The sequence below is a fragment of the Carassius carassius genome, chromosome 1 (assembly GCF_963082965.1).
Source record: "Carassius carassius chromosome 1, fCarCar2.1, whole genome shotgun sequence".
Lineage (NCBI taxonomy): Eukaryota > Metazoa > Chordata > Actinopteri > Cypriniformes > Cyprinidae > Carassius > Carassius carassius.
This window is the reverse complement of record NC_081755.1, coordinates 48,599,971-48,619,985: the sequence shown is the minus strand read 5'-3', so window position 1 is coordinate 48,619,985 and position 20,015 is coordinate 48,599,971. Positions and strand designations below refer to the sequence as shown.

Below are 20,015 nucleotides of genomic sequence, written 5' to 3'. Positions count from 1 at the left end.
TCCATTATTTCCTACATTGGAAATAACGAACATGAGCGCGCAAAAGACGCGATATGTGAACGGTCCCTTAAACAGTTCAGTAGTGCAGAGTTTACAGGTTAATCTTCTTTTTTGAAGGCTCAAAATAAAGTACTCCCACATCCTGCTGAATGCTGCAGAGACGCCGTTCGGGAAGCACGTGACATAAAACGAGGCCAGCTATTGGCTATTCGCTACTTCTCCTGTTGTACTGGCTGAGTAAATCCTCCGGTGGCTCATTACTGCCACACTTTGGTCACCGCAGATCTGAAATATGCACGAAATAAGCCGCTTACGGCAAATAAATTATTTAGCAACGAATCGATGACTAAATTAGTTGACAACTATTTTAATAATTGATTTTAATCGATTAAATCGATTCGTTGTTTCAGCTCTAATATATATATATATATATATATATATATATATGCTAATATAAGCAATATATATATACATACACACACACACACACACACACACACAGTAGGCTATACTATACATACGTATTTTAATAATATAGCTATAATTCGGTTGTTAAGTGATGACGTAAGAAGCGCTGTTTCCGGTTCTGAGATCAACTCGCTTCACTTGAGAATACTATCTCAGCAGCCGTTTATGAGCACAGTTTATTCATACTAATCATTTAAGCTAAACGTTTTCAAACTTACGGTGTACACTACAGTCTCCGTGCTCACAGCGTCCCAAACACACAAAAAAATTATATTTATATTTTCATTGTCTGGCTATCTGGGACTTCGGTATAAAGTTAAAGGTTAGGATTATAACTGTTTTTGGTAGTATTATATTTAATTGTGAGTGTATATTAGCACCTTTTGTTGTTTTCTTGTGGTATCTGAAAGAGCGTTTGGACACGGAAGCGGTGACACGTGACGTCAGACAAGCGGATATCGTGGGCTATCTGTCAGTCATTAGATCAAAGCAGAGCCAGAGAGAGTTGCGACAACGGAAGTTCGAAATGTCTGGTTGTCACGTGATTCGTGTCGACTTCAGATAGTTCCAGGAAGTACGTTGGCAGCCAGTCAAACTGATAGAGTAGAAGAACTGCGATTTCTGGTAATTAGGAGAGTCAATAAATGCATTTATTTTATATATTTATACAACACACCGACATATGTATGTAGCATGATAATGTACTTACAATGATGTTTTTAAAATATCGAATCAGGTCATTTCTGAGGATTAGTGTTCAATTACAGTTATTTTAAAAACTTTCAGGCTAACGTTAAGTTGTATAAACACGGGTTGCTGTTGCCTTTTTATGTTACATATTGTTCTTTTTTCACTGATCTCATGTTAACTAATGCCATATTGATGACTTTATGACTTTCAGATAGTAGTACAGAGACAGGCTGGTGACAGGTGATTTTCAGCTCGCAACGCACAATGGGTCAATTAACTATAAGAAGCAGTAATTAGCATGTTAAGTAAATGTTAAATGAAATTACAATTACATATAGTAATAATTATGTATTATAGATATTATTTATCTCATGTAGAATTCTTACAATACTTATTCATATACACAATAAATTCAGGTTTAAAACAACTTAAGCATACTTGTATATAAACATGTGCACTGCCATTCAAAAGTAATGATGCTGAAAATTTAGCTTGGCATCACAGGAGTAAATTACATTTTAAAATAGAAAACAGTTATTTAATGCAATTAACTATTTAAAGCAATTCATGAATACATTTCTAATAAATGTAATAGCATGCCAAGCATTTTGTATGTGTCCTTTCTTTCATGTTGTCCTTGCATAGTCTCCACCATGGTTTGCTGTGCTCCACTCTGTCAGAGGAAGGTGTGCGAATGTATGGCTTCCCAGCTGGAGAGGAGAAAATAATGGTTGGCTCAAGTCAGCAGGAGCAATCTAAATATAAATACAAATTACAACAACAACAAAAAAAAATTGTGAGGTAATCAAACAATTAAAATTAGGGACAACATTTTAAAGAAATAAAGAAATTTTTGTCAAAAGACCCAAATTATGGTATTAGGAAGACGAAACACAAAAGGTATGAAATGGAGCAATGAAACAATTAAGAAGGCATTAAAAATTTGCTTTGCAGCCAGTCCAACTGGTTACAAGACCCTACAGGAGTTGCAGGTTCCCTTGTAACCCTGCAAAGAAGGATGGAATGTATCAAATTTTAGCCTGATGTATTGACAGAGGTATTTGATTTTTTTAAACTGACTTTGAAAGGGAGTGTGTGCTGTCCTTGGATGAAATGGCAATCACTTCAAGTGTTGAGCTGCACATGCTGACAGGCAAACTCTATGGTGATGTTACTTTGCCAGGTTACACAGGAGTAGCAACACATGCTTGTGTGTTTATGTTGGCTGGAAACACAACTCGCTGGAAACAAGTAGTGGCATTTCATTACAGTGGCAATTCTGTATCTGGCTTGGCTCGGTGTTCATATTCAGTTCTCTCTTCACAGCAGTTCAGTCAGTGTACTGTTTGAGTAAATGAATTACTCCGGGATATTGGTTTGTTTGAACTCGGAGTGTCAGCCACATTAAAAAAGTTAACAGCTTAAAGTGATAGTTCACTTTGAAATTAAATTTTGGTATGTTTAAGCTTACCTCAAGGGCATCCAAGATGTAGGTGTCTTTGTTTCCGCAGTATTTCCCATTTTGATATTTTTAGGTCAAACCGTTCTTGTCTGTGACACATATAATGGAGGTCTATGGTCACCACCTCAAAGAGCATGCACAGAGAAGTCCAAATTAAACAATTCCCCATAAAAAACAAACTGAAAAAATAAAACAAATGCATATAAAACATAGTTTATTGATAAACAACAACAATATCCATAATCGCCTTAAAGAGTCAATACTGTGCATCACAATCCCATTCATGGAAACATTGTGTTAATATTGTTATAAACAAAAAAAAAAAAACACTTACACCTTGATAAAACTGTAAACAAATAAATGTGACTCAATTATCTTAGAACTTAAAAAAACATGTCATGTACCTAAAACAATAATACAATTTAAACTGGGAGAATTCACACAGTTAAGCATTTTTCTCCACATGTAAAGTGCCATAAAACCATTATGTTCCTTTACATTCCTATAAAGTAAATATTAATAATATTATTAATAATAATCAGTAATATTTCATTTTTGTCACATGAATCCCTGGGTTCTTCCAGATGCTGGCTGGAACCAGGAACCACTTTATTGTTAACAGATCTTACAATAAACCTTTGTTAAAATTTGAGTTCCTCCTGGAACCTCCAGAGCACTTTGAGGTCTCTGTGTAATGAAAGGGTGACTCCAGAACCTCAGAACTGGAAACAAGAGGATGCTAGTCCAAAATCAGCGTACTTTTTATTTTGTATTGAGAAACGTGCGCAGACCTACGTCACCATACTATTTGCCTAACTTTCACGGTACTTTAGACCGCGATGGAAAAGCAGAAAGCAACAGGTCTGGGGGGAAAATAGTTCCTGGGGAAAAACGTTCCTGGTACAATTGTTCCAGATAATTTCGGTGGAAACATGGCATAAATGTGACATAAGACACTCAGGCTGTCACGATCATCAGCTATAGTGCTCATGAACTCCAGTAGAGGGCACTCCACTCAGGACTATTGCATTTGGGGTCCGAACTCCATTTCCCATAATCCCGTGCCTAGGGCTAATCACTGCCTGGTGTTCCCCAATACCACTCCCCTATATATACTGTTTGGACTCTACTATTACAAAGCCTTGTTTAGCCCCATCTGACATTTCCGAGTGTTTTCCTAGTGTTTGTTCCTGCCATGTCTGATCTTGGATTGTTTATACCACCTGTGATTCTCTACCACCTGGCTCGACCTCTGCATGGTTCACCGTATCAGACCCGAACCAGACAAATTAAAGAGTTGATCAGGACTGTGGTTGAAACACGAGCCAAATTCCTCAGAAAGGCAACAGGAGGTCGTAAATCATTCCTAATGCCAGAATCAGAAGCAAGATAACCAACCAACCAACTCTTTCACATAACAGCTTTCAACATTAACACCACTAGAACAATTATTGGCAATTTCAATTCGGAGAAAAGATTGTCAAATTTGGGGCAAGTAATGCAAGATGGATTGACTGGAACCACTTCAAAGAGCATGCACAGAGAAGTCCAAACTAAACAATTCCCCACCGTAAGTACACATTGATGACCTACACTAAGTAGACATCGAAAACGCCTCTTTTAAGTGGAAACAAGTGGTTTGTGTGAGAAAAACGAACAGTATTTATATTGTTTTTACCTCTTATACACAACCACGTCCAAGTGATCGGAGCGCGTGTGCTTCCTGGTGTGTGAAGTGTGCGTGCATTTTATGCATCTCATCCCAAACCGTCCGTTTATTTAAGTATTACGGGGGTTCTTTTGTCAATGCCAATCGTAAACAAGTAGTCTACGTAACAAACAAGTCCATGGTTTAATGAATAAGAGCTACAATCATTGCTTTAGTAGAATTATACTAGATTCTGACATATTAGTTAAACTTTTAGCATTTAGCTAATATAACCTACATATTTGGTGTAAATAAAATCTTACCTGTACTTTCCTGGCCAACATTTCCATGTGGGCCCCATGTGGGTTTTTGGTGGGCTGTCAGTTGAGCCCTGCATGGGCAACCCGAATGGGACCCGTACATTTTTGTCCATCGGCTACACTTGGGCCCCATGTGTGTTAACCCATAGGGGCCCATGATGGGTCTGTAGTGGGCTCCAAGTGGGGCCAAGGTGGGCAACATACAAAACCCTTATGAGGCCCAAATGGGTGACTACACTAGACCCACAAATGGCCCCTATATGGGGTTTTACTGGGACCACAATGGATCAGAACTGGGCCCCATTTATATTTATTTATTAATTCCTCTGGATAAAGTTAATGTGCTAATATGCAATAAAGCTCTAAATTACAATGTTTTCTTTTACCTAAAAATATTGGAGCTCAATACATTTTAAATTACTCGTTAAAATATTTCAAATGTGAAGAAAATGACTCAGAATCTCTAAATCACATTTTTATTGGGTAAAACAAAATAAAACTGGATAAAAATATTGTAACACTTTCTATGAAGCGCGTATGTATAATACATTATAAGGGTATTCTTAAGGCATTATAATGAATGCATAATGCATAAAAAAACGTATCTCAACTCATGAATAATCATAATTATAACACATAATACTTGCATATATGTGGTTATAAGTTTAAGAGTATGATTATTTATAAAAACACAATGAACAGCATATTAAATCTACTTCATTTACAGAATAATGGACTGTATCATATCCTGACATTGTTTAAGATCTGCACAGTATCTTACTACAGCTTGTGAGTGGTTAGATGTTGAGTGTTATTAAAGTGTTTCTGTGGAGCTAATGTCAATTAGCTAATGTGAGGTTAATACTCCAACTGAAACAAAAAATGCAATATTTAAATAGTTACATTTTATTTTGATGGTCCCCTTAATCAATCAACAATAAGCTACTTTGCAACTACATGCCAAATAACTCTTATTAGAGTATTAGTATATGATTAGTAAATAAAGTTATTATTATTATTATTATTTGTTACAAACACGCCAGGTTTCACCTCCACTCATTCACAACGCACGCCCTCACCTGAATACTGAGCACATCCACCTGACCCTCATCATTACCCAATCACATCTGCACCATAAATACCACACACGCACTCAATCAGCGCCCGGTCTCATTCGCGACAAGGTCTTACCTGTATGCTAACTCCAAGGACTAACTCTTCCTCTACTTACCTCTCTCCAGCGATTCTCCGAAGATCAAGATCCCCAGTGTGTGTGTGTGTGTGGTTTGCCTCCCTACTCTGTTGCTTCACCCAGCTATCACGGATCCATTCATCACTCTACCCTACACTACCTGCTCCTCTGCTTGTGTCTAAAAATAAACCTATCTTTCTGTTACTCCTCAGCCTCCCGAGTAATCCGTAACATTATTATTATGATTATTATTATTATTATTATTATTATTAACTAGGCTTTGACCGCTTTAAGTAGCATTAAAGAAATGGCAAAATATGAGACTTATAATGAATTATAACTATGAGAAATATAATCCATTGTAAAAGTGGATGCAATGTGTTTATTGTGTTATAAATAATCATACTCTTAAAAGCTATAACCACAAATTACTAATAATTTTAGGTCTTCACGAGTCTCCCTATTGGTCTGCTAGTGCCACTATGGGAGGAAAATACAAGTTTACTGGGAAAGTGTGCAAGTAAAAGGACTATGCGACGAATCTCCCCTCTGGTCTGGTCTGGTCAGAAAAAGCCCAGTTAGCATAGCTTGACTGAGAGTTCGCCCAAACAATATTCTTCTCACACTATAATGTAGCTTTATATCTTGCAAACATCATCTGAATAAAACATATAAAGAGATAAAAAGTTGAAAATTAAAGTTAACTTCACAAAGTTCATCTTCACAATAAATCTGTCATGGTGCCATGCCATCGCATGGAGAGATGTTTGTTAACACCTAAAAATTAATAACACCTAAAATGCAACTCATTACACTCTCTGTTTTGGGGGGATGGACCTTAATAAATCAGACATTATTTTTTTATCTCAATTTGTTGATACTTTGCTACATGTTTGGTTTGAATAAATTTCTTATTCATTCAACAATGCTTCTTACTGTAATAACTTTCATTAAAAAGTAACGTTATTGCTGTATGGATGATAATAAGAACTTTGTCTGATGCTCTTATGAATGTTTTTATCAGGATTTTTGTAAAAGGTTATCTACCAAACTGAATGAAATAGCATAGCATTCTTTGCATATTTCGTTCTGTGACCTATAAGTTTTATGCTCTCCTAAAAGACACTTATAATCTGGATCTGGCAAAACGATGGAGATGCAACTCTATCAAGGCCCGTTCGGTGACTGTCTTTCAAACACCTGGAGTTGTCTCATTTGTTTTATCAATTAATCCGTGCTAACCAGCATTTCCCTCCCGCAGTGGTGCTATAGTTGACCAGCTGGACTATCGTGAGGCGGGTGGGAAATGTTTTGAGATGATCTGGGTTTCATTTCAGAGTCGGCGACCTCCGGAGGACACAGCCTTCTAAATGAGCTGAATCAGGGTATCTTCCGTCCACTCCAAATCCGTTTTCAATTAAAAAAAAAAACGGAAAACGGAAAGACTCAAGAGGATTAAAGTGAGAGAACATGGACAAGACAGTTGGTCCGTGTACATTTTGATCATTTCATTTCCTATTTAGAATTCAATAATGAGAAATGGAAAAATGACTCGTTTATTCGTTTTTCCATTTAGTTTAACAAACAGAAAATTAGTTTTTGGCTCGATATCTCATTTTGTCGTTTGAGGTTTACAAAATGGTTTATGGCTTCAATATTTAATTCGCACTTGTGGGCAGCGCTAAAACACTCCTCTCATCTGATTGGTCGAATCGCTCCGCCTTCAGCTCGGTCTTCTCATTCTTTCAGACAAAATGAGAGTCAGTAAGAGTGCGACACTAAAGTCTGAAACCACCACTCACTGTTAATAGGGCTTGGTGCCGCGTTGCATTCTGGGATATGGCGGCCATGTTGATGGCCTCACGAATGTAAACATACAGCAAGTCGAACGAGAAGAAGCACAAAATCGGCACTATTAACGGTTTGGATCCATATGAAATTCCCAACAAAGAGTGGAGCACCGACGACGACTTGCAGCCGCACTTTTGCATTATAGATATCTTCGGCTACCTTGTTTGTTTTGTGAGCGCTTGCAATTCAGAACAGTTTGCAAAGCTACAAGTCATTGGAGTCTCATGTGCAGTTCACAAATGGATGGGTTCAGGAGCTGCAGATCATAAAGCCGACAAACCAGTATGCAGTAATATAGTAATCCTGACAATGGTAAGCTGCGCTCCACCTACCTGCACCCCGACGCCCTCGTCCTCAAAGCCACTCAACTTGCACATGTCAGTGTTTATGAATAGATGAAATGAAACGGGACAAATTTAATCTTGACAATCTATGTATCATTATAAAGATCTAAGCCTCAAGCATCGACGACAGATCGCTGTTTTTCAATGGAAAGCTTATAAAGACTGCATTTGCTACATTTGTGTAAGCAGTACACAAATAAGCAATGAAAACGCTGTAAATACCAGATCCGTCGTAATAACGAGTCAGAAACACATCCACAGCTGTAAATCCCAGTTTAGGTAAGGGTCCACTGAACGACATCTCATGAAGCAAGTTTAGTCCAACGAAGCAATAATGTTGTAATATGGATCATAATTCCTTTGTTTACGTTTAATTTCTTCAGCGACAGAATTTCTTCAGCGACAGAAAAGTGAACGTGTCTATATGAATAGAGAGAGTGAATTATTTACTTTGGCACATTTGTGTTATTACCATCTGTATAAGTGGCCATCAGCACATCAGCAATTATTTGCATTGTAATTCATTGTAAAATATGCATTTCTAGCAATCTCAGGATGTTCTGTAATTGGCAAACAAAGTTAAATCTTTTTTTTTTATTTTTATTATTATTCTTATTTTTCTTACTCAAATTATTCTTATTGTATTTTTCTAGTGCTCAAATAAATCACTTATATGATGTCTAAGTTTCTGTCTAGTGTTTTATAATTGAAAATAAAAACTATGCAATGGTATGTTTACTGACTAAATAGTTTGTAGAAGCCTTTTATACTATTGGGAAATATATTTTCTTATATTTGGGGGGTGGGGGGTGTAGACATAGTCTCATAAAAATATTTGCAGGAGTCTCATTTTTCATGATATTTTATTCAGATTTGAAATAGAAACTCATGAGACATGTGGCTTTCAACCCATTACTTTTCTAGATTGCTCCAGGACTCATTTCATGTATTTTTATATCAAATAAAAAAATATGTAAGAGTGGTAAAAAAAAATTCAAGGCACTTCAGTGTCTATAACTTTTACTATTTTTGAGCATTATCAAATCTGGTTGATAAAAAGTGAAGCCCAAAGGGTCTTCTTTCTAAAGACACCATTATGTTTGTAACACACTTCAGTATCAGGCGCCGTTTGTAAAGCGGCTCACGCTGAAAATAACAGCAACATTTTGTCACATTTAGCTTCAAACAATGTTTAAAAAACTGGTATGAATTTTTGACGGTCACTTTTTAGCACATTTACAACAATATTTATCAACTTAGAGATATTTTAAATAGTTAAATATAAATATTAAATGTTACACCTAAATGTTAAATGTTAAATCTAAATGTTAAATCTAAATGTTAAATCTAAATGTTAAATCTAAATATAAAATCTAAATGTTAAATTTAAATCTAAATTCTAAATTTAAATCTAAATGTTAAATCTAAATGTTAAATATAAATATAAATCTAAATGTTAAATCTAAATGTTAAATCTAAATATAAAATCTAAATGTTAAATTTAAATCTAAATTTTAAATTTAAATCTAAATGTTAAATCTAAATCTAAATCTAAATGTAAAATCTAAATGTTAAATATAAATGTAAATCTAAATGTTAAATCTAAATGTTAAATATAAATATAAATCTAAATGTTAAATCTAAATGTTAAATCTAAATATAAAATCTAAAAGTTAAATCTAAATCTAAATCTAAATGTTCAATCTAAAAGTAAAATCTAAATCTAAATCTAAATGTTCAATCTAAATGTTTTGGTTGAAACTAAATATTTAGCTAATATGCAAATTCAAAATGCCGGAAGTGCCAAAATAAAAGCTCGATGAGGTCAGTGTGTGTTTATAGCATCGTGTTAAATAAGGAACAAATAAAAATCATCTCATCCGAGGAAATTGACTCTTGGACATGGATTATCTTGATAAATACTACCTAAAGTAATAAACACGTTTGGAGAAACTGTATTTGAAGAGTACGCTAGTGTATGTAGATATTAATGTGAGAGATGTGTACGTTTAGTTTTATTATCTGATCCACACTCCGGAACAGAAGAGGGCGGTATTGCGCAAATAAGCTGGATGCCAACCGCCGTTAAACTGGGAAGAAGACGAATATGACGGCTTGCTGTGAGTTACAATGGTGAGAATATATTTTTTTCACGAAATAATTATTTAAATTTAAGAGTACAAGTTATTTTCATACAGTGGTATTGATTTTGGAGTTAATAATCTATTAAATCTAAGGTGTAAAGTCAGCAACATATAAGCAAAAGGTGTAAAGACGCTATCCTCCGGTTTCACAGGCAAGACTAATTGAGCCATGGCCTGATCCTGGCTTAATCTAAACCCTGTTTGTTACTTACATAATACAGCATATTTGTGATTGTGCTGTAAAAACACGTTTTATAATGAATAACTAACAGGGGAGCTCCATTAAGTACATGACTCAAAAGTGGATTTATATAAACCATATATACATCTTGAAGACTATTACTAAATGTCTATCATCTGACAGGATAGTCTTTGATAAGTATTGCAGGTGAGCACATTTAACAGACATGAAACCGGCATCTGAGTTCACTCATTGTTGTCAACACTGCTTTAGATGAGTGTAAGTCATGTTATCAAACAAATCTACATACAGTAACTAAACAGGTTATCTATTTTATTTGTCCATTTGCAATATTGATAATTTTAGAAACATTTGTGTTGGATAAAAAGCGAGTTACATCATTTACTAACTCAACATGCAGATGCAGTATATTACAGATAAATCACAGAGGAGACTGACTCTTGTCTGGATGTTACAGGGACAGATTATGTTTATCTGCTGTAGAGTGACTGATGAAGAAATGCTGCCATCAAAGGATTTGTGTAAGTACACTACAAAAATAAATGAAACATTTTAATTAGTGTAATTTCAAAGAGTTATAACAGCACTTTTCTTATTGTTGATTTCTGTGCATTTGCTGCAGATCTTTTGTGGTGGAGCAGGACCTGCAAGGAAAGGGGAAAAAAGGAAATACCTGAAACAAAAGAATAAAGGAATGACTTTTTGTATTGTGTGTGTGTGTATTTGTGTAGGTTATGAAAATGTCTGCAGACTGGTGTGTGCACTGAGGATGGAGAAGTCCACTGCAGCATCTGGAAATGGTCCAGAGATATGGATGAGATGCTCCATCACTCCAGCTCTCACTGTCTCATCAGGACCAGATGCTGCTGTGGTCTCTTCCTCATCGGTGGCCCCAGATCAGCGAGAGCATCTAGAGAAAGACCAAAAGACACTGAGGATTTGATTTTGGTAAAGCTTTGTTCTGCTGGTTTCTGTTTATACAATGAAGGCTGACTTTCAGAAGCTTTAAAAGCTTTTATCTGAAGTGATTGACAGTGTTCTTATTACAGGGGCCTACAATCCTCTGATCCACCTGGAGAAAAGAGCCGTGCTCACAGACATACTGGTGGTTTTGAACCAGTTCAGTGGTTTAGCCCACTACAAAAGTAATAAATTAATGCATGTACTTGTAAACTATGTGTAAATGTTTTACAGGTAGTGGTGCTCGTGGAGAGCAGGCACACAATTGTTTGGAGCAGACACAGCAGCAGTCAGATTGTCCTGCACGTGTTCTTCTGCTCTCGCTTCAAGGTTGTGTGGTTCAGAGAGCCGACATCATGGTCTTCCTCATCCTGTTGCTCAAAGACATCCCCGTTGAGAAGAGTGAGACTGTGAAGCACAGCGCAGCAGCAGAATCAGAACAGCTGTGTTGAGATGATAGTAAGATGTGGGGTTCACCATCTGTAAATACATGATTGTTAGAACAGTAAGTTTGAATGAAGCTTTGTATCATGTGTTGTTGACTTGTACATGTATGCATTTATTGTGATGCTAACATTTATACATTCTTTTAATCATTTAAACATGTTTCTTGTTGTCAGTAAATAAAATATAAATATTTTATCTTTTCGTGTATTAATTGCTTGACTGAAAACTGATGCATTCACATCAACTGCATTAGTGTATATTCATGTATAGCTATGTCACGACAGAAAATACATTTGGCTTCTTTTACTAAAATGTAATTTTAAGAAAATAAATTATATAATTATTGGTTGCCATTTATCATTATTATTGCATGTAAGTGTTGGGGTGGGCAAAGGATGCAGTTCATTATGGGGTAATCTTCATTTTTGAGTAGTAATACTTACATTTTTAGAGTATAAAACCATCAGTCTTCTCCAAAGGTGAGATCTTCGAGCAGCTGTTCGACGTGTGCAGACATTGCAGAGTCGCTGAGAGAAACTGTACTGGACTGTGGAGTTAGTGATGCTGTGAAGTGGCAGTGCACCTGTACCTCTTTTTATTATTATTGCCAAAGTTATAACATAAAAGATCAGGGTAAGACGGTTGTATTTAACAATAACAATCACAATAACACCATAAAACAGTAAATACAAATTTAACGTGTTCATCATATGAGATCATATACAAGAAAAATAAAATCACATAAAATAATTGAAAAAATATTATAGAGATAACGATTTGGGGTTTTCTAATTCTATTAAAAAAAAATCACATTAGTGGAGTTAAAAATATAAAAACTACAGGAGCATTGAGCAGCAAAGAGCGCCCTCTCGTGGCTGTAGACGGTCATGTTTTCTCTTGGTTCATGTCAAATTAATTTTGATAAATAAGTTGCAGGACCAGCCAAACTATGAAAAAAGTGCGATTTATTGTCCGGAAAAAACGGTAGTCATTATCACGATAATCCATGTCCAAGAGTCAATTTCCTCAGATGAGGTGATTTTTATTCATTCCTTATTTAACACGATGCTATAAACACACACTGACCTCATCGAGCTTTTATTTTGGCACTTCCGGCATTTTGAATTTGCATATTAGCTAAATATTTAGTTTCACCCGAAACATTTAGATTCAACATTTAGATTTAGATTTAGATTTAACATTTAGATTCAACATTTATATTTAGATTTAACATTTAGATTTAGATTTAATATTTAGATTTAACATTTATATTTATATTTAGATTTAAGATTTAGATTTAACATTTATATTTATATTTAAGATTTAGATTTAACATTTATATTTATATTTAGATTTACGATTTAGATTTAACATTTATATTTAGATTTAGATTTAAGATTTAGACTTAACATTTATATTTAACATTTATATTTATATTTAACATTTAGATTTTATATTTAGATTTAGATTTAACATTTAGATTTAGATTTAATATTTATATTTAGATTTAACATTTAGATTTAACATTTAACATTTAGGTTTAACATTTAATATTTATATTTAACTATTTAAAATATCTCTAAGTTGACAAATATTGTTGTAAATGTGCTAAAAAGTGACCGTCAAAAAATTCATACCGTATTCATATAATTAATTTTTTTTACATTGTTTGAAGCTAAATGTGACAAAATGTTGCTGTTATTTTCAGCATGAGCAGCTTTACAAACGGCGCCCGATACTGAAGTAGAAAACTATTACAATTATAAGTTAGGTAGAGCACTTTCAGCTGTGAGTCCCATAATGGGGGGTCAGGTTAACAGGTTAAGTAACTGTTACCCAGCCAGCAATGACATGTGGGGCCCTGATGGGTTAAGTACAAGTTCCATGGTTACTGAGTGGGCATGGGCTTTGACTGGGTGAAATCAGCGGGTCCCATGTAGTATGAGTCCCACATAGGAAGCTCACATGGGCCCCATAAGGGGCAGGCATGGGCCAACTGGGCATGGGTTTGAACTGAGAACACATATATGGGTCCTGCATAGCATATTTATGGGCCAAGTGGCCATGGGTTTGAACTGGAAACAACATATATGGGTCCTGCATGGTGCATTTGTGGGCTGAGTGGGGATAGCCGGATGGGTTTGATCTGGGAACGCATACAGTATATGGGTCCTGCATGGCATATTTATGTGCTATGTTGGGTTTGAACTGGGAACACATGGGTCCTGCATGGCAGAGGCGCAGAGTAGGCCTATGTAACTATGTAGGCTTATTGAGTTATGTAATTACTCACTGTACAATTTTTAGTAACTTGTAGTAACTCTACATGTAGGCTAATCAAGCATGTTGAGATTGAGTAATTGAAACTCAATACATTTCAAGTCACGCTAGTCACCAAAGAACAAACATTGCATACATGTAGATCTTTTGCCAAAACAATCCATCAGTCATTTTTGTAAGTCGTGCAGAAAATGAAAAATTTAACTTCCCAAAAATGTAAAAAAAAACATCAAAATAGGTCAAAGTTTACGCTATGTTGAATTATGCTGATTAGTGGACTCTCAGAAAGGTTACATGCCTACCGTAACACTTAAAATAATAGTTCAGTCCCAGACGCCTGTCCCTTGGGGCAGAAACACATATTTAGACAACTAGGGATGTTCGATATTATCGGCCGATATTGGCTTTAAAGGGACAATAAGTAACTTTTTAGGTATTTTATTATCTAAAATCAATATTTTTATTCATAAATATGCCCTCAATGGTGTACAAATACCTATGCCAATGTTTAAACTAATCGTCGTAAATGAAGAATTTATTATTTTTATATACATGGGACGGGTAGGTCGACAGAGGCTTCCATGTAGTTCCGCCATCTTGCAAAACTATAATAGCAGAGAGGGACAAAAAGTACTAAGCCAACGCGTTTCCACAATGCGTTTTCGGTCAGAGCCAGAAACGCAGGTGCAGAGCAGTGAGAGGCGCTTGAAACTGCACCGGCAAGTTTAAAAGACTGGATTGCATTCTTATTATGGACCATACATATGCCGCGCCACAGAAGAAGAAAACATCGTCGCCAAAACGAAGTGCTATTAGAAGACATCCTGTCAAAGCTTTTTGGTACATATCGCCTACCGTAGATGCAACGCGCATTTGAAAAAGCGAGGCGCTGGAGAGCAAAATTAGTTTGAATGCAAAATACAATTTCACCACTAGATGGGAGTAATTCCTACTTACAGTCCCTTTAAAATTCAACATTGGTAAATATCGTAATCAGTTTAAAGATCCTTACAGAGCCCACTTTAAGCCCATAGGGGCATTCATGGTTGAATCCTGGTGCTAGCCCACTTTAAACCCCTTTAGGCAGGTGGGGCCCAAAGGGGTCTGACATGAATTGCCCAATTAAGACCCATGCAGTACCCTTACAGGTCCCACAATTTAGAACCTTATGCTAGCAAACACTCAGTTTCCTCCAAAACCAAATAATACAAAAATAAAATAAAACAAAATATGTCTTTCAAATTCAATTAAACACTTGAAAAGGAAAAAGGAAAAAAGCAGCATGGCGCGCTTTTTCTCAGTGTCCGTTTTCATAGTGACTCGTCGATTTGTCGCTCTGTTGAGAATGTCTTGAGTCTAAACTAGGAACATACTCTTAATTGTATTTAACTTACTCCCGGACGTGTTTTTGGAATCACATACCTCGAGTAAGCAAGTTTTGGGGTTAATCAACCGAAAGTTCAGGGTATTGCTGACAGTAAGTTAAAGGTACAGGTTGTAGGACCTGCCACTAGAGGGCGCAATACCAAAACAATAACAATCGCTTGGTTTGATGACGCTAAGAAAGAGAGAGTTCAATCCCTGGCTCCACCTGACCATTACACGGAACTCAATCCCTGTTCACAAAAGCTGAGTGGACGAGCAGAAGTCATCAGATGGAGATGGAAATGTGCCTAGTACTTTGAAAGAATGATAATAGCTTCAACTAAAGTAACATTTTATTAATTTATTAGATCTTTTGTCAGCATCTGATTAACATAGAGGTACAGATAAATTTCATAGTAATGTCAGGACATGTAGGACAGAGAAAATACCGTATGCACTCTTTGATTAAGATGATGCTATAGAAAAACATGCATAAGTACAAAACCACAGTATAAGAGCAGGAGATTTTCCATACAATTTTTGACAGTTAATAAGATATTTTAGAAAATTAGGCAAAACATATTTGTCACAGAAAATCTATATTCAATTATCTCTATAAAATTGCAAGTAAATACGTACTGATCATCTGCTTCAAATAAACCACTGCTAAAATGCTTAAAAGCTTGTAAATAGGCATTATTTAGTAATAACTGAGTCATATTTATCACGTAGCATATAAATGGCTTGATTTTGCCCATTTAGATCACACTTTAAGTAAACAAATGTATTTATTTTTATTTTATCATCAGGAAAAGCAATCTATGATCTTATAAAATAAACAATGTTTAACAGAAAGTGTTAAATGTGACATATTTCCACAGAAAACCTCACATGCTCTAATCTCCATTCAATTTCTTCTTTGGGTTCATCTTTGGTCCACCAGCTCAGAAAATCTTCCCCTGCAGCCTCCAGTCACCAGACTCTTCCAGTTTCATAACAGCATGAAGTGCCACTCATTCAGCTCTATTTCATTGTGTTCAAATGCTTCATTAAAATGATGTAAACCTATTTTAATGTTACATGATGTAGACAGACTGAAAGAAGATGCAAATAGGGTTTATTTATATCTCTGAGAAAAGGAAGGTAATGGCAGGTTCAATATTGCAGTTCAATATTGCAGAGAATGAAGATAAGAGTGATAAACAGACTTTCCCTGTTTGCAGGTGCAGGAGATCGTGGATGGTGGAGCAGATCTGGAGTGAGCACACCTCATTGTAGGGGTAATTATTCAGGTAATCTTGTCTACACAACACAGGGAACATGAGAAAGGGAAGACAGGAGGAAATCGCTGGAGATAATCACTGGAGATATTTGTTGGAGCACAGGAAAATGAAATAGAGTCTACTTAGAATAAACAAGACTGAACAATGAGGTGAGACGAGGTGTGAGGTGGAATCTATCTTTCATACATTCATTTGAATCTCACCTTAACATAGCAAACAGTGATGGAAATTCTAAATTAATTGTTTTATCTTTTGACACTGAATATATTTAAGTCCGATTCTTTTTAATTTCTTTAAGAATTACAAGATAATGCTCCATCTCTCTAATAGTACCGCTACCATTTAATTAAGCTTTTTTTACCCTAACTTCCCATAACCCAATATATATTCTGAATTTTAAAATGTATAATAACTGTAAATGTATTAATACAACCATTTATTGAACAAAGTTATTTAACTGATCAAGGACTGGTGTGGTATAGCAACAGCTCCACACAGGGCTTTCACAAGGAACCCTGGACCATGTGAATGTTTATATTTACAGTTACAGTATTTGGCAGAAGCATGCACCATCTCTACCCTAAACCTGTGGGCCATGAGGATTTGTCACAAATTACGCCTAACTTTACTAATAACTGCACCAGCAGCTCCACCAACAGCTGCTCCAACAGCTCCACCAACAAATACACCAACAGCTATACCAGCCGGGCCACCGATAAGTCCACAAGCTACACCAACAGCTCCACCAATACACACACCGATAAATTCACCAGCAACCATATTTTTACTAAGTGCAAAAGCTGATAGACTCAAAGTAGCCTGATACTTGGTTAAAAATTGTTTAAACTCAGGATTTTCACTTTTTCTTTCTACTTCCTCTTTTACCATTCCCCCAGTCTCATCTTGTCTTTGCTCCCCCTCTTGTTGTTTTCTCTCCTCTTCCTCTCTCAGCTTCCTCTCTTCTTCCTCTTGTCTGTATCTCTGAGCATCTTCAAACATCTGATTACTGTAATGTTCTCCTCCATTCTGCTCTATCAATGAGTCAATCTTCTGTAGTAGTTCATCCACCTGCTTACTGTTATTCTGATATTCATTGTTGAAGACATGATACCTGCCTCCACACTGTTCAAGTAGATGTCTAAAAGCACAGTTCTCATCCGTGAGGTTCTCTATATGTTGTCCTTTCAGCAGATCTCCATGAGTGAAGAGAATGATGGAGTATTTTAACACGTCCTGACCAAACATTATCTCAATCTGCTGAGGAATTTGCTGCTCCTGTTCAGTGAATCTGTCAATAACTCTGAACACAATGATAAAAGCATGAGGTCCAGGACTGGATAAATAAAAACTTTGTGCTATCTCTGTCATTAACTCTTCAGGGTTCATCTCTGTGTCAAAGAATCCAGGAGTATCAACTACAGACACAGATCTGCCTGAAACAGTGGCATGTTTCTCTGAACATCCACGGGTTACTGAATTCATTTTCAGCACAGATCGGAACTCTTTCTTTCCCAGTATTGTGTTTCCAGCTGCACTTTTCCCAACTCCAGTTTTACCCAGAAGAACAATCCTTCTGGATGAGTGACTTGAGACAGGAGTGTCTAGTTCATTACGAGTGTTTGGACTGACATGAATCTGTTCGAGTTCTCCTCCATCTGATGATTTAAAAAAAAGAAAAAAAGAAAAGAAAACAGATGTAAGTAGTCATTTACAGGAAAATCCTTCAAGAAAAAACACCATGATTGATGAAGTGCAGTTAGAAAACTAACAACTTTCCAGTTAACAGTCATGAGTTTTAGGTGCACAAAAACACATGTACAGTTGCAGTAGTATAATTGAGAAATAAAAGTTTTTTTGTGCACTTTTTAAGCACTTTTCCTGGATGGGGTTAGAAAAAGAAACAGGAGTTTAAAAAATTTTATTTGATAATTTTTCTAAAGACTTACCCTTTACTCCAAAAGATCTCTGGAGAATTTTTACCAGCAGTAATCGAGGTTGGTCACTATGTCCTCTTATTTTGTTGTTGAACACATGGTATCTCTGATCATATTTCTGAACGAGTTTCTTCAGTTCTTCAGTCTCGTTGATGAATTCATTTATGGTCTTGTTTTCATCTTTTAGTTCGTCTCCTCTGGTAAACAGAATCCAGGTTTTTTTCAAGCGTTTTTCTCCGAGCAGCTTCTCAATCTTCTCCACAGTTTTTATCTCTTCTTCAGTGAAACTATCAGCTTTGATAACCAGCAAAAAAGCACAGGGACCAGATTCACATTTCAGGAGAACCTTATCCAGTATCTTCTGAATGTCCTCTGTACTCATCGTTTGGTCATAGAATCCAGGTGTGTCGTAAACAGTGACTGGAAACCCATTAACAGTCCCAGATTTCACAACTGCATCTCGAGCGACTGATTTGGAGCTTTTCTTTGACATGAAAACTTCTTGTCCCAGTATTGTGTTTCCTGATGCACTCTTCCCAGCTCGTTTTTTCCCCAGTAAAATTAAGTTCAGGTGTGTATTTGATTCCATTTCTGATGTGTAACCTAAAAAAACAACTCTGTAAAAATCTGTAATATATAAGAAACGTAAAAACATTTGAAAAAGACATCATAGAAAAAAAACTTAATTCTTACCACACTGATGTTCACGACTTTCCAGCTCTTTTTTCCTTATTGATGCAGTGTTGAGCATCTCTCCAGTGTAGCACTGCTGTTGATTCTCATTAAACAGATGCGCAATCTTCTTCATCAGGTCTCTCATCTCTGATTGGTTGTTCATCATCATGTTGCAGGTCTGAAATCTTCCTCCACATTTCTCCAGCAGCTGCTTCAGATCAGGGTTTCTCTTCAGATCATATTTTATAGTGTTACACTCCTTTTCTCTCTCGTAGGTGAAGAGAATCATCACAAACTGAAGAACTTTGTCACCAAACACACTCTGAAGCCATTCCAGACTCATCTTATCATCATTGGTTAACTGGCCCAGTCGCACAACAAAGATGAAAACGTGGAATTCATTTTCATTCACAAGCTGACCAATGTGATGATCCACACAGTCCAGATAAAGTTCAGACTTATGTAAGTCAATCATGTTGAACACAGAGATGTGGCATTCTGATATCTTCTTCTGTAAAGGCTCAATCCTGGATACTTCAGTGTTTTCCACATGTGTCTGTTTTTCACCAAGTAGAAGGTTTTCGTGTCCAAACTGGACAGATGAAGAACTTCCAAATAACACAATGGACAGACTGGGAAACTTATTGTCTAGAATAGATAAATAGCTATATTGATTTGTTGTTATACACATCAATACACTGCAATGTACAGTTGCTTCTCAAAAAATGTCGTGAAAAAGTTCATTTATTT

At 36.1% G+C, this 20,015-nt stretch overlaps 1 protein-coding gene across 1 annotated transcript; it reads right to left on the bottom strand.

The window, feature by feature from the left end:
* Positions 1–17,238: 17,238 nt before the first annotated feature.
* LOC132142819 (GTPase IMAP family member 8-like) lies at positions 17,239–19,740 on the bottom strand. Its single transcript, XM_059553019.1, has 3 exons — positions 19,284–19,740; positions 18,603–19,010; positions 17,239–18,311 (listed from the first exon to the last, which is right to left on the bottom strand). Exons 1-3 carry the CDS (start codon positions 19,738–19,740, stop codon positions 17,263–17,265), a joined length of 1,914 nt encoding a protein of 637 aa, XP_059409002.1. The 3' UTR covers positions 17,239–17,262.
* Positions 19,741–20,015: the final 275 nt, after the last annotated feature.

What these genes read in the sequence shown, in the direction of transcription:
- LOC132142819 (XM_059553019.1), bottom strand. Translation starts at nt 19,740, where the DNA reads ATGATTGACTTACATAAGTCTGAACTTTATCTGGACTGTGTGGATCAT. An exon ending in AAGTCGTGAACATCAGTGTG is followed by an intron (nt 19,011 to 19,283) that starts GTAAGAATTAAG and finishes ATGGGTTTCCAG; the next exon opens with TCACTGTTTACGACACACCT. An exon ending in GAGATCTTTTGGAGTAAAGG is followed by an intron (nt 18,312 to 18,602) that starts GTAAGTCTTTAG and finishes TTAAATCATCAG; the next exon opens with ATGGAGGAGAACTCGAACAG.